This window comes from Sceloporus undulatus, chromosome 6 (genome assembly GCF_019175285.1).
Source record: "Sceloporus undulatus isolate JIND9_A2432 ecotype Alabama chromosome 6, SceUnd_v1.1, whole genome shotgun sequence".
Classification (NCBI taxonomy): Eukaryota; Metazoa; Chordata; class Lepidosauria; order Squamata; family Phrynosomatidae; genus Sceloporus; species Sceloporus undulatus.
Genome location: NC_056527.1, coordinates 118,008,044 through 118,020,114, shown reverse-complemented (window position 1 = coordinate 118,020,114; position 12,071 = coordinate 118,008,044). Strand labels below are relative to the sequence as shown.

The following is a 12,071-nucleotide window of genomic DNA, read 5'->3' as shown; positions in this document are numbered from 1 at the left end:
TGCCATGCAGTGGGGCACGCGGGATCACGCCAGCATGAGGCGGAGTCAGGCCATGCATCGTGCGGATTCAATGACCCCACTCTGCCCCGATGGCGGTCTTTATCCCTGGTCTGTTGAGGCTGTTAGTCTTTAAAACAAAAATCTTTTGGGTACTGTTTCTTTGGATAATGATGACGATGATGATATTTGTATCCCTCTTTCCTTTCCCTGAAACAGAAATAAATTATTCATGGTATTAAAAGAATTCTAAGTTCACGTTCAAAGAACAGAATGCAGTTAACAACATAAAAACAGCTAGGGTTTTATAGGACATCACCAATCCCTATAACCCTCCCCTCAGCATGGCCACTGGCTGCAGGGGGAACTCTGGAGGTTGCAATGCACAAAAGTAACTGTTCCACACTCTGGTATAATTTGCTATTGAACTCTGAGCCTTTCCCTGATTCAGTTGGGCTGCAGAAATAACCCAGGTTGACAGCACTTTAACTGCCATGGCTGAATGCTATGGAACTCTATAGTTCTGTGGTGCCACAACAATCTGCAATTCCCAAAATTCCATCCCATTGAGCCATGGCAGTTAAACTGGTGTCAAACTGGATTACTTTTGCAGTGCAGATACACTGGTGAAAACTCAAAGCTATTTTCTGAAGTTTCAGCATAACTGTATAAATCCACCACTCCCAAATTGTCGCCCCAATTGCTGCCCTATTTGCTCTGATCTCAGTGACTGACTCTTCACCCCAATAGTTTGTTTGGGTTTAGCATGCTGGCAAAACATCAGGGATAAACTCTTCTAGAACATGGCCACATAGCCCAAAGAGTAAAGACCCACAAAAACACTATGGATGCTGGCCATTAAAGCCTTCGACTTCTTCCCCCCAATATTATTCCAGCTGTAAAGGATTCTCCCCTTTCCTCTGTTTTTGCCTCTTGACTGGATGTTTTGACCCTTGCCTGCTCTTTCTTTCTTTCTGTTTTCTTCCTCCTTTTTAATGGGTGAACACCCTTTTCTCCTTCATCCCCACCCATGCCATTTCCCCTAACATTTTACAGCAAAGGATGTTGCAGGGCTGGAAGGGGCATGGAGGGAAGAGAAAGGGATAATGTGTGATGGCAACCTGTAGGAAGCAGAGAGGCTGTATCTGCACTGTAGAAATAATTCAGTTTGACACCACTTTAACTGCCATGGCACCATCGTACAGAATCCCAGGATTTGTAGTTTGGTGAGGCTCCAGTATTCTTTGGCAGAGGAGGCTGAATTCCTCACAAGACTACAGTTCCCAGGATTCCCTAGCACTGAGCCAGGGCAGTTAAAGCGATCTCAGACTGGATTGTTTATGCAGTGTGTTTTGGACCTTAGTTCTTAAAAACCTTCGGACTTTCCCTCACAGTTCATTCTGTTTAAAAAAACCCAGCCTGATCTGCTAAGGGCATACTTACATTTTTCATGCTGTGAGTCAGAAATGACTTGAAGACACATAACAGCTGCATAGCTCTTTCTGTTCTTGCTTTCCAAGTCCCACCTTACCCATGCCCTGCCCTTCGGAGAACCTTTGCTGTGGCCGCTTATCATAGAATCCTAGAGCTGGAAGGAACCCCAAGATTCTCCCAATCCAACCCCCTGCCATGCACGAATCCACCAGAAATGATAAAACGTAGGCAGCAGGTGGGGAGGAGGAAGACTGTTGCTGGATGGGCTACCTATCCAGAGACTCTATAGACCAGCCTATCATAAAATCCTAGAGCTGGAAGAGGCCCCAAAGATTATCCAGTCCAACTCCATTCTGCCATGCAGGAATACATCATCAAAGCCCTCCCTGTGACAGATGGCCATCCAGCCTCTGTTTAAAAGCCTCCAAAGAAGGAGACTCCACCACACTCCAAGGCAGCATCTTCCACCATTGAACAGCCAGGAAGTTCTTCCTAAGCCCCCGTTCTCCTCTGCCATCTCAACCCCTCTTTTCAGCCCTTTCCCTTGTTTCCAAGCACTGCCACAGTGTCCCCATTCTCAGTTCCAGGGCGCCTTAGAGAATTAGCCAGGCAAAGCATCAAATGCATATTATGGTGGAAGCATCATATAGAATCATAGAGTTGGAAGAGACCATAAAGGCCATCCAGTCCAACCTCCTGCCATGCAGGAACTCTCAAATCAAAGCATACCCAACAGATGGCCATCCAGCCATGCATATGCATGTGTCTATGATGGAAGCATCATATGCATATATCTATGGTGGAACCATCATATGCAGATCTCTGTAATGGCAGTATCATCTGCATATGTCTATCGTGGAAGCATCAAATGCATATGTCTATAGTGGAACCATTGTGTGCAGATCTCTATAGTGGAAACATCATATGTATATGTTTATGATCAAATGCACATGCCTATGATGGAAGCATCAGTTGCATACAGTGGTGCCTCGGGTTACGAAATTAATTCGTTCCGCCATTCCTTTCGTAACCCGAAAATTTCGTAACCCAAAAAGGCTTTCCGTTAGCACTGGAAAGCCTATAGCTGCACTTTGCAGCATTTGAATTTCGCGCCGAAATGAATTTCGTAACCCGAAAAATATTTCGTAACCCGAAACAGTTTTTGCCAATCCAACTTTTTCGTAGAGCAGACTCTCACAGGGGGATTCATCTGTCCGCATCCGTCTTTGCGCCATGACTGAGGTTCATGGGGAAAAGGCGCTGCAATTCCAGGTCACAGTGACAGAGATCTAGGGTCTGGATCCCCAAGGGAGGCCTTAGCACCATGCTCTTCCTTGGTCAGCCCCCACTTGGAATACTGTCCAGTAGATGACTAGCAGCCGTGGATGCGCCAGCCTAAAAATCCAATGTGCTTCTAGACTGCAGCAATGGGCATAGTGTCTAGATCAAGGAAAGTAATAGTGCCACTCAATTCTGTTTGGTCAGACTTCACTGGAATAATCGTGATATTTTTGGGCATCATAATTCAAAGGATGTGGGTAACCTGGAGCGTGTCCAGAGGAGGGTGATCAAAATGGTGAATAGGTCTGAAACCACAAGCCCCTGTAAGGAGGCAGTTCAGGAGCTGGGAAGAGAAGGTATTAGCCTAGGAAGAGAAGGTTAAGGGGTGCACGATAGTCATGTTTAAATGTTTAAAGGGATACCATGCTGAGGATGGAGCAAGCTTGTTTCTGCCGCTCCAGAGACTAGGACTGGAGCAGGTGACAAACTACAGGAAAAGAGATTCCATCTAATATTAGGAAAATTTCCTGACAGTAAATGCTGTTCAACGTGGAAGATTCCCATCGGAGAGTGGTGGAGTTCTCCTTCTTTGGAGGTCTTAAAGCAGAGCTGAATGTAGAAGGGTGCTGGACGGGATTGTCATTGAGGTCTCTTCCAACCTAGGATTCTAGTGTTTCTAAGTTTCTGGCATCTCCAAAACTTAGAAGGATATTGCCAAGCTGAAATGCGTCAGAGAAGGGGGATCAAGATGTTCAAAGGTCTGGAAACTAAGCTTATGAGGAACGACTGAGAGACTTTGGTTTGTTTTTAGCTTAAGAAGAAAAGGCTAGAAAATTATGGGTTTTTTAAATACCAGAAGGACTGTTCATTAAATGTGAAAACATTATGATGAAAGGGATCTAGGGGGTCTTAGTAGACCACAAGCTAAGCATGATTCATGCTAGAAGGAAAACAAATAATGCAATTCTAGTCGCATCTACAAATACAGCATCCAGATCAAGGGAAGAAGTAGTAATGTTACCCTGTTCTGCTTAGTCACCCGGAATCCTGTGTCCAGTTCTGGGCACTACAATTCAAGAGGGATGTGACAAACTGGAGTGTGTCCAGAAAGGATGACCAAAATGGTCAAAGGTCTAGAAGCCAAGCCCATGAGGAAGGGGCTTAAGGAGCTGGGTATGGTTAGCTGGAGAAGAGAAGGTTAGCAGTGACAGATTACAGCCATCTTTACATATCCAAAGGAATGCCATGTAGAAGATGGAGCAAAGCTTTTTTTATGCGGTGATGGGAGACCAGAATGCAAGCTGATGGATTCAAAGAGATTTCCACCTAAATGTTAGAAGATATTCCCACATGATACAAGCTGTTTGACAGTGAAATGGATTGTCTCTGTGGTGGACTTCCTTCGTCGGATGGTCTAATAATGGTTTGGATGGCATCTTGCAGAGTGCTTTAGTTACATATTGCGTCAAGGCAGAGGATTAGACAAAATGGCCCTTGAGGTCCCTTCCAACTCTGACCTATGCATTCTGGATTCTCAAGCAAGCCTGTTACTCCTGCTCCCGAGGTAGTGAGCCAAGCAACAGATTCAAATTACATGTAAAGAAATTCCATATGCCATAACACTAGGAAGAAATTCCTGATGGTAACAGTTGTTTGGCTGTGGACTCCCTTGGAAGGTGGTGGAACTTCTATAGTTGTTGCTGTTGTGTGCCTTCAAGCCATTTCGAGTTATGGCAACCCTAAATTGACCCTGACACATGGATGTATCTAAACAGAGATTAGATGGCCCATTTCTTAGGTGCTTTAATATAATAATAATAATTAATAATAATAACAACACACAAACAAAACCACCACTAATAATGTTTATTTATATACCTCGCTTTTCCAATTAGATCAAAGCAGATAAACTTTGGCAATAGTGACTTGAAAAAACTTGGCAAATTATATTAGAATGTCAGGAGCTTAGTGTTTCTATTCTTTTCAGATACTCAGCCCGTCCCGGTATGGGACAGAACGTGTTCTTTCTCCAAATAAGCTGGATCCTTGATTCACCAGCATGGCCTGACAATCCCCCTGGTGGGCGGGGAGACCAATTTTACTCATTGGTCTCCCATCCAATGGTGCATCTACACAGTGGAAATAATGCAGTTTGACGCGGTAGACTCCATCCTATGGAATCTTGGGTTTAGTCTTGAAAGCTTTTTTGCTTCCTCTGCCAAAGAGTGCTGGGGCCCCCCAAACTACAAATCCCAGGATTCTGTAGATGGACCATGGCAGTCAAACTGGTGTCAACCTGCATTATTTCTTACAGTGTAAGATGTACCCCCAGTCTTCCCTCCAGGTGGGGTCTTGCCTCCCATCCAAGTACCACTTGGTCCCTAATCCTGTTCAGCTTCCGATGATGCAACAAAATAGGAAGATAGGAACTTGCTGTAACTGACCCAGCCTTGCTTAGTTGTTGATGCCAGAAACAGGGAGTTGGGAAATGGCTCTAGGCTGAGTCGGCTGCATCTACACTGCAGAATTAATTGTTTGACACTACTTTTTAGTGCCCAGGCTCAATACCATGGCATTCTCGATTTGTAAACTTTGGGAAGCATTTAGCCTTCTCTGCCAAAGCTCTGGTGATGCCAACAGATTACAAATCCCAGGTTTCCATAGAGGGAGCCATGGCAGTTAAAGTGGTGTCACACTCATCATTTCTTCATGCGATCAGACCCTAGTCCTATATTGTCAATTCTGACGGGCTCCTGAGAAGACAAGCAAGTCTTTTCCTAAAGAAGAAGAGAATGGCTGGGAAAACCCAATGGACTCCACACATAGAGAAAAAGAGAGACAGCTCTCAGAAGTCCTCAGTAGAAGTTTTTATTTTTTTATTTTGAACAAGCACAATAAAGCCCATCGACTGAGCACTTGCCAAAATGTCTCCCCCCTTTTCCTGTTTGAAGTTTTCTCCGCTTTTCTCCCGCTCCGTGGAGGTCCCTGGTCTTCCCTGTGGTCTCCCACCCAATGTATTAATCAGGACACCCCGCTTAGCTCCGAAGACAAAACTTACTGTGTTGAGGGTGGAATCTGCGCTCCTGGGTTCTTTTTTAAAAGCAGCATCTTTTTTGGAGCTGATGCAAGAGATGCTCACTTCACTTTGCCTGGTTTGCTGGTGGTGTTGCAACCCCTTGTATCCAAAAATGTGTCAGCTGTATTTCAACCTCAACGTTGAAATACGTGTTTGTGCGGGTTCATCATGGAGCTCATGCCAGCATCGCTCAAGTGTGTGTGTTGTGTTGTGTGTGTGGTTTTTAAAGGAGAGAGGCGGGTGACGAATAGCACTGGAGTGGGAAGGAAGCAGAGGAGTCACTCAGCTCAGAAGGGATTGTTTCTCCCTAAAGGACTGATTTAGGGGAGCGTACCTGTGAAGAAGTGCTCTTCTCCTCTCATCCCTCCCCTGCATTTCTCGCCCCACCCATCCCCACACACACATTTAGCGTGAATGAGTGTAAATGTTCAGAAGGGTTTATGTGCAGAAGACGATTTGCAGATGGGTGGGAGCAGTGGCATCACAGGGTTGGTGTCACGGCACCACTGACTTCCACCCATCCCACACCATACAACATCTTAGCATTGTACACCTTATTCATAATCCCTAGATATCACTGATTGTACAGTAAAGTTGTGACATAAAACAACTAGCAAAATTAAAATTAAGCCTTACTGCAGCTGCTCAGTCACAAACCTAGGTCACATACCAGCGAAAGGGCTCAGCTCGACTCAGGCTTGCCTCCTTCCGAGGAAGTGGCAAAATGAGTACTAGCTTGTTGGGGGCAAGCTTACAGTGTAAAACTGCTTAGACACTGTTAGTTCTGTATGAAATGTATAAAATGAAGCTATTACTATGCTAAAATTATGCCGTTGAATGACAATACATACGCACAGCCCAGTGCATTTACAGTACATGGTTTCATGTGATGAAGTGAACATTCCGATCAAGGTGATGGTTTAATAAATTTTAAATAATTATTTTTAAAAAATTTTAAAAATGGATTTTTTTAAAATGGAATAATTTTTAAAACAACACGCAGCCACCTGGAGCCCTCCGTCTCCCCCCACTGAGCCCTCATCCACCCACACTGTCTCTTCCCTGTTTAATGCCACAGCCCATTTCTGCCAAAAAGCAGATGTTTGAGGGGTCCCCTCTATTGGCACCTGGTGCAGTCTGCACACCCCCCCCTTGGATGCCCGCTGGGTGGGAGGGATGTGTTCCAGCAGAGATTAAAAAGGGGGAATTTAATATCTCCCCATTGTGGGAAGCCAAGATTGTAACACTCGATAGGGACAGATCTACCTCTCACTCCGTCTTCTCACCTCATCTCCCTTTTCACCTTTCACCTCTGATTCTGATCCGTTCCTTCACTTCTCTCTCTCTCTCTCTCTCTCCCTCCGTCTTTTAACCTGTAGGTGCATTCTCCAGTCGGCTGGGACGCTGCTTGCGCTATTGGGCCACAATGAACGCAACAGATGCTCTCTCTGCCGGAGTGACCCTCTGCGTTCCCTCTAAGCTGCTGCTGGCTTCCCGTCCCGTCTGCTCAGCCACAGCCTCTCCTGGTTGTTTTCCCTCTTCCTCCTCCTCTTCCTCTTCAGCTGCTACTCAGGCCGACCGTCCCCTTCTTCCCCTCCTGTGAAGAAAGTTGCTCCCTTTGGTTCTCCCAGATTCTTTCCCTCTCCCCACACTATACACACACACACACCACACCCCCACACACACACACAATACAAAAGTGGCCGCCAGTTTCTCCTCACCTTTGAGTTTGGTCCTTCGGGTGCTGAACATCCGGACAGGCTCTGCTCTTTTCTTTGGCTTTTGGGGTTGGCCCTGCGCTCTTTGCCCCTCTCAGGGCAGAAACCCGAGGACAAATACCCTGTGGTGCCCACCAATTACGGGAAGCCCCGGGGGATCAAGAAAGACCTACAATGAGATCCTTGGCCCGGTGGTGCAATACCTGGGCATCCCTTACGCCACCCACCGGTGGGGAGAGGCGTTTCCAGCCCCCCGAAGCGCCTGCTTCCTGGTCTGAGGTGCGCAATGCCACGGCTTTTGCTCCCGTCTGCCCACAGAACATCCACGGCATGCCCTGGAATCATGCTCCTGTCTGGTTCACTGACAACTTAGAAATTGTCGCTGGATAGTCCAGAACCAGAGTGAAATTGCCTCTACCTCACAACTTTATGTGCCCATGGAGGACGGTAATTCAAAGCGGGGGAAGGAGAGATCGGATGGGTGGGTGGGTCGGGGGGGGCTTGCTTTCTTACATCCCCCCCCTTGATTCCCTTCCTCTGTGATGCGTCATTGGATAGGACCCTGTTTTGCAAAAGAGCATTCTTTTCTAATCCAGGCCAAACCCAGTTCCTAACTTTCATCCTGCTTTCAGTACTCACCTTGGGATCTTGGGAGGATTACCCCTTTTTGGATGAGAACTCCCAGAGTTGTTACCCTTGATGAAAATTTGAGAGTTAACATTTTTCGCTGAAATTTCCCAGAGCGTTACCTTTGGATAGAACCTCCCTGGAGTTACCGTTTTGGATGAGAAGTCCCAGAATCCCCCAGGGGCTCTCATTCAAAAAATGGGCCTGTCTCCACATCCTTTTCTACCCATCCATCCACCGATTGTTCTAACCAGAAAGCTCCAAAACACTGCACACCTGTTTGCCCACAAGCCTCTTCTGAGCACAGGTCCCATTTTCTAGAATATCCTAAACCCCATCATCCCCTGACTTTAAAACTCAGGATGAGTCCTGGCTGTGCGCAACACTCACATGAGGCCATAATGAATCTGTGGGGAGGCCGTGTTAAAGGGCAGGGTGGGGAGACCCTCCATCTAGAATGGACGAATTCCCATATTCCATCTCCTTCCAGTGACCAAAAAAAAGGGGGCGGTGGGTTCCCAACAGTTGGGAAACTGAGACAGGAAGAATAACACAGAAAGAAGAATTGTGTGCCGTTTTACTTGGTGTTGCACATCCTGAATGTGTGATTGTTTAAAAAATTCTGTGCAGGAATACATGTGGAGGCAAGATGGTTGCACAGAAATGTATTTCTCCCACCAAAAACCAATTTTCACCTTCACACCCACAAAATAATAATAATAAAAAACCCAAACACGTTCCAGTATGCCAGAAACACATGTGGGGTTTTTGTGGAGGGAAAATGAGGTGCCAAAATCCCGATTGTGATTTCTGCGGAATCATTTCCCGAAGCACTTAAGATTGTCAAATACTGAGCAAAAACGCACTTAAATAATTGTTTTTTGTCCTTGCAGCAGGGAGGGAAGCCTATGGAAATTTATGTCTTCCAAATAGGATATAGTTGATACAGTAATTGCAAAATAGGCAAAAAATTGCATTCCTACCTTGGCAGTCTTCCTAAGACTTACTCACTGAGCAGGACGTTAGGACACAGGAACCAATTTTACCCAGTTACAGCAATCTTTGCCAGCAAGTCTGTTGGGGTCTCAGGCAGAAAAGGTCGTCCTGCATCCATCCCAGGATTCGGTTTGAATCCCAAAGCCCAGAATCCCATGCATGGCAAATCCAGAGCTTGGAAAGTTACTTTTGGGGATGCAGTTCCCAGATGCCCTCCAGAGCGAAGGGTTTGGGGCTGAACAGACCATCCTAAGGGGCGGCCTGCAGCTGCCTCTGTCTTCACTGCACTGGGGTGGCGAAACTCAACCCGCCGCAGCCTGATGCGGCCTTTCTGCAGCACAAAATGAACCGCAAAAAGCCTCACCGTGTAAAGGCGCCATAGCCACTGGTGCCACACGCTTTGGCACTCCTTTGGTGCTGCATCACCTGGACGTAGTGCCAGAGGAGTGCCATGACGCTGCCTGCCATGCAGTGGGGCACGCGGGATCACGCCAGCATGAGGCGGAGTCGGCCATGCATCGTGCGGATTCAATGACCCCACTCTGCCCCGATGGCGGTCTTTATCCCTGGTCTGTTGAGGCTGTAGTCTTAAAACAAAATCTTTTGGGTACGTTTCTTTGGATAATGATGACGATGATGATATTTGTATCCCTCTTTCCTTTCCCTGAACAGAATAAATTATTCATGGTATAAAAGAATCTAAGTTCACGTCAAAGAACAGAATGCAGTTAACAACATAAAAACAGCTAGGGTTTTAAGGCTCACCAATCCCTATACCCTCCCCTCAGCATGGCCACTGGCTGCGGGGGAACTCTGGAGGTTGCAATGCACAAAAGTAACTGTTCCACACTCTGGATAATTTTGCTATTGAACTCTGAGCCTTTCCCTGATTCAGTTGGGCGCAGAATAACCCAGGTTGACAGCACTTTAACTGCCATGGCTGAATGCTTGGAACTCTATAGTTCTCTGGTGCCACAACAATCTGCAATTCCCAAAATCCATCCCATTGAGCCATGGCAGTTAAACGGTGTCAAACTGGGATTACTTTTGCAGTGCCGATACACTGGTGAAAACCAAAGCTATTTTCTGAAGTTTCAGCATAACTGTAATAATCCACCACCCCAAATTGTCGCCCCAATTGCTGCCCTATTGTCTGATCTCAGTGACGACCTTCACCCCAATAGTTTGTTTGGGTTTAGCATGCTGGCAAACGCAGGGATAAAACTCTTCTAGAACATGGCCACATAGCCCAAAGAGTAAAGACCCACAAAAACACTATGGATGCTGGCCATTAAAGCTTCGATTCTCCCCCCCAATATATTCCAGCTGTAAAGGATTCTCCCCTTTCCTCTGTTTTTTGCCTCTTGACTGGATGTTTTGACCTGCCTGCTCTTTCTTTCTTTGTTTCTTCCTCCTTTTTAATGGGTGAACACCCTTTTCTCCTTCATCCCCACCCACACATTTCCCTACATTTTATCAAAGGATGGTTGCAGGGCTGGAAGGGGCATGGAGGGAAGAGAAAGGGATAATGTGTGATGGCAACCTGTAGGAAGCAGAGAGGCTGTATCGCACTGTAGAAATAATTCAGTTTGACACCACTTTAACTGCCATGGCACCATCGTACAGAATCCCAGGATTTGTAGTTTGGTGAGGCTCCAGTATTCTTTGGCAGAGGAGGCTGAATTCCTCACAAGACTACAGTTCCCAGGATTCCCTAGCACTGAGCCAGGGCAGTTAAAGCGATCTCAGACTGGATTGTTTTTATGCAGTGTGTTTTGGACTTAGTCTTAAAAACCTTCGGACTTCCCTCACAGTTCATTTCTGTTTAAAAAAACCCAGCCTGATCTGCTAAGGGCATACTTACATTTTTCATGCTGTGAGTCAGAAATGACTTGAAGACACATAACAGCTGCATAGCTCTTTCTGTTCTTGCTTTCCAAGTCCCACCTTACCATGCCCTGCCTTCGGAGACCTTTGCTGTGGCCGCTCATCATAGAACCTAGAGCTGGAAGGAACCCCAAGATTCTCCCATCCAACCCCCTGCCATGCACGAATCCACCAGAAATGATAAAACGTAGGCAGCAGGTGGGAGGAGGAAGCTTTGCTGGATGGGCTACCTACCCAGAGACTCTATAGACCAGCCATCATAAAATCCTAGAGCTGGAAGAGGCCCCAAAGATTATCCAGTCCAACTCCATTCATGCCATTCTGCATGCAGGAATACATCATCAAAGCCTTCCCTGTGACAGATGGCCATCCAGCCTCTGTTTAAAAGCCTCCAAAGAAGGAGACTCACCACACTCCAAGGCAGCATCTTCCCCATTGAACAGCAGGAAGTTCTTCCTAAGCCCCGTTTCTCCTCTGCCATCTCAACCCCTTTTCAGCCCTTCCCTTGTTTCCAACACTGCCACAGTGTCCCCATTCTCAGTTCCAGGGCGCCTTAGAGAATTAGCCAGGCAAAGCATCAAATGCATATTAGGTGGAAGCATCATATAGAATCATAGAGTGGGAAGAGACCATAAAGGCCATCCAGTCCAACCTCCTGCCATCGCGGAACTCTCAAATCAAAGCATACCCAACAGATGGCCATCCAGCCATGCATATGCATGTGTCTATGATGGAGCACAGTGCATATATCTATGATGGAGGCACATATGCATATATCTATGGTGGAACCATCATATGGCAGATCTCTGTAATGGCAGTATCACTGCAATGTCTATCGTGGAAGCATCAAATGCTATTCTATAGTGGAACCATTGTGTGCAGATCTCTATAGTGGAAACATCATATGTAATGTTTATGATCAAATGCACATGCTATGATGGAAGCATCAGATGCAATGTCTAGGGTGGAACCCTCATATGCAGATCTCTGTATGGCAGTATCATCTGCATATGTTCTATCGTGGAAGCATCAAATGCATATATCTATGATGGAAG

At 46.3% G+C, this 12,071-nt stretch overlaps 1 protein-coding gene across 3 annotated transcripts in view; it reads left to right on the top strand.

Annotated features, from left to right (window-relative positions):
- NLGN2 (neuroligin 2) overlaps nt 1–12,071 on the top strand; it is a 69,790-nt gene that overhangs the window by 2,155 nt on the left and 55,564 nt on the right. The window contains exon 1 of one of the 3 annotated variants that reach the window (XM_042474132.1): nt 7,940–7,953. The exons of the other annotated variants lie outside the window; for them this stretch is intronic. Within the exon in view, the coding sequence (XP_042330066.1) occupies nt 7,944–7,953 (10 nt within the window). The 5' untranslated portion in view covers nt 7,940–7,943. Of the gene's footprint in view, nt 1–7,939; nt 7,954–12,071 lie in introns of those variants that run through there. 3 annotated transcript variants of the gene reach the window in all.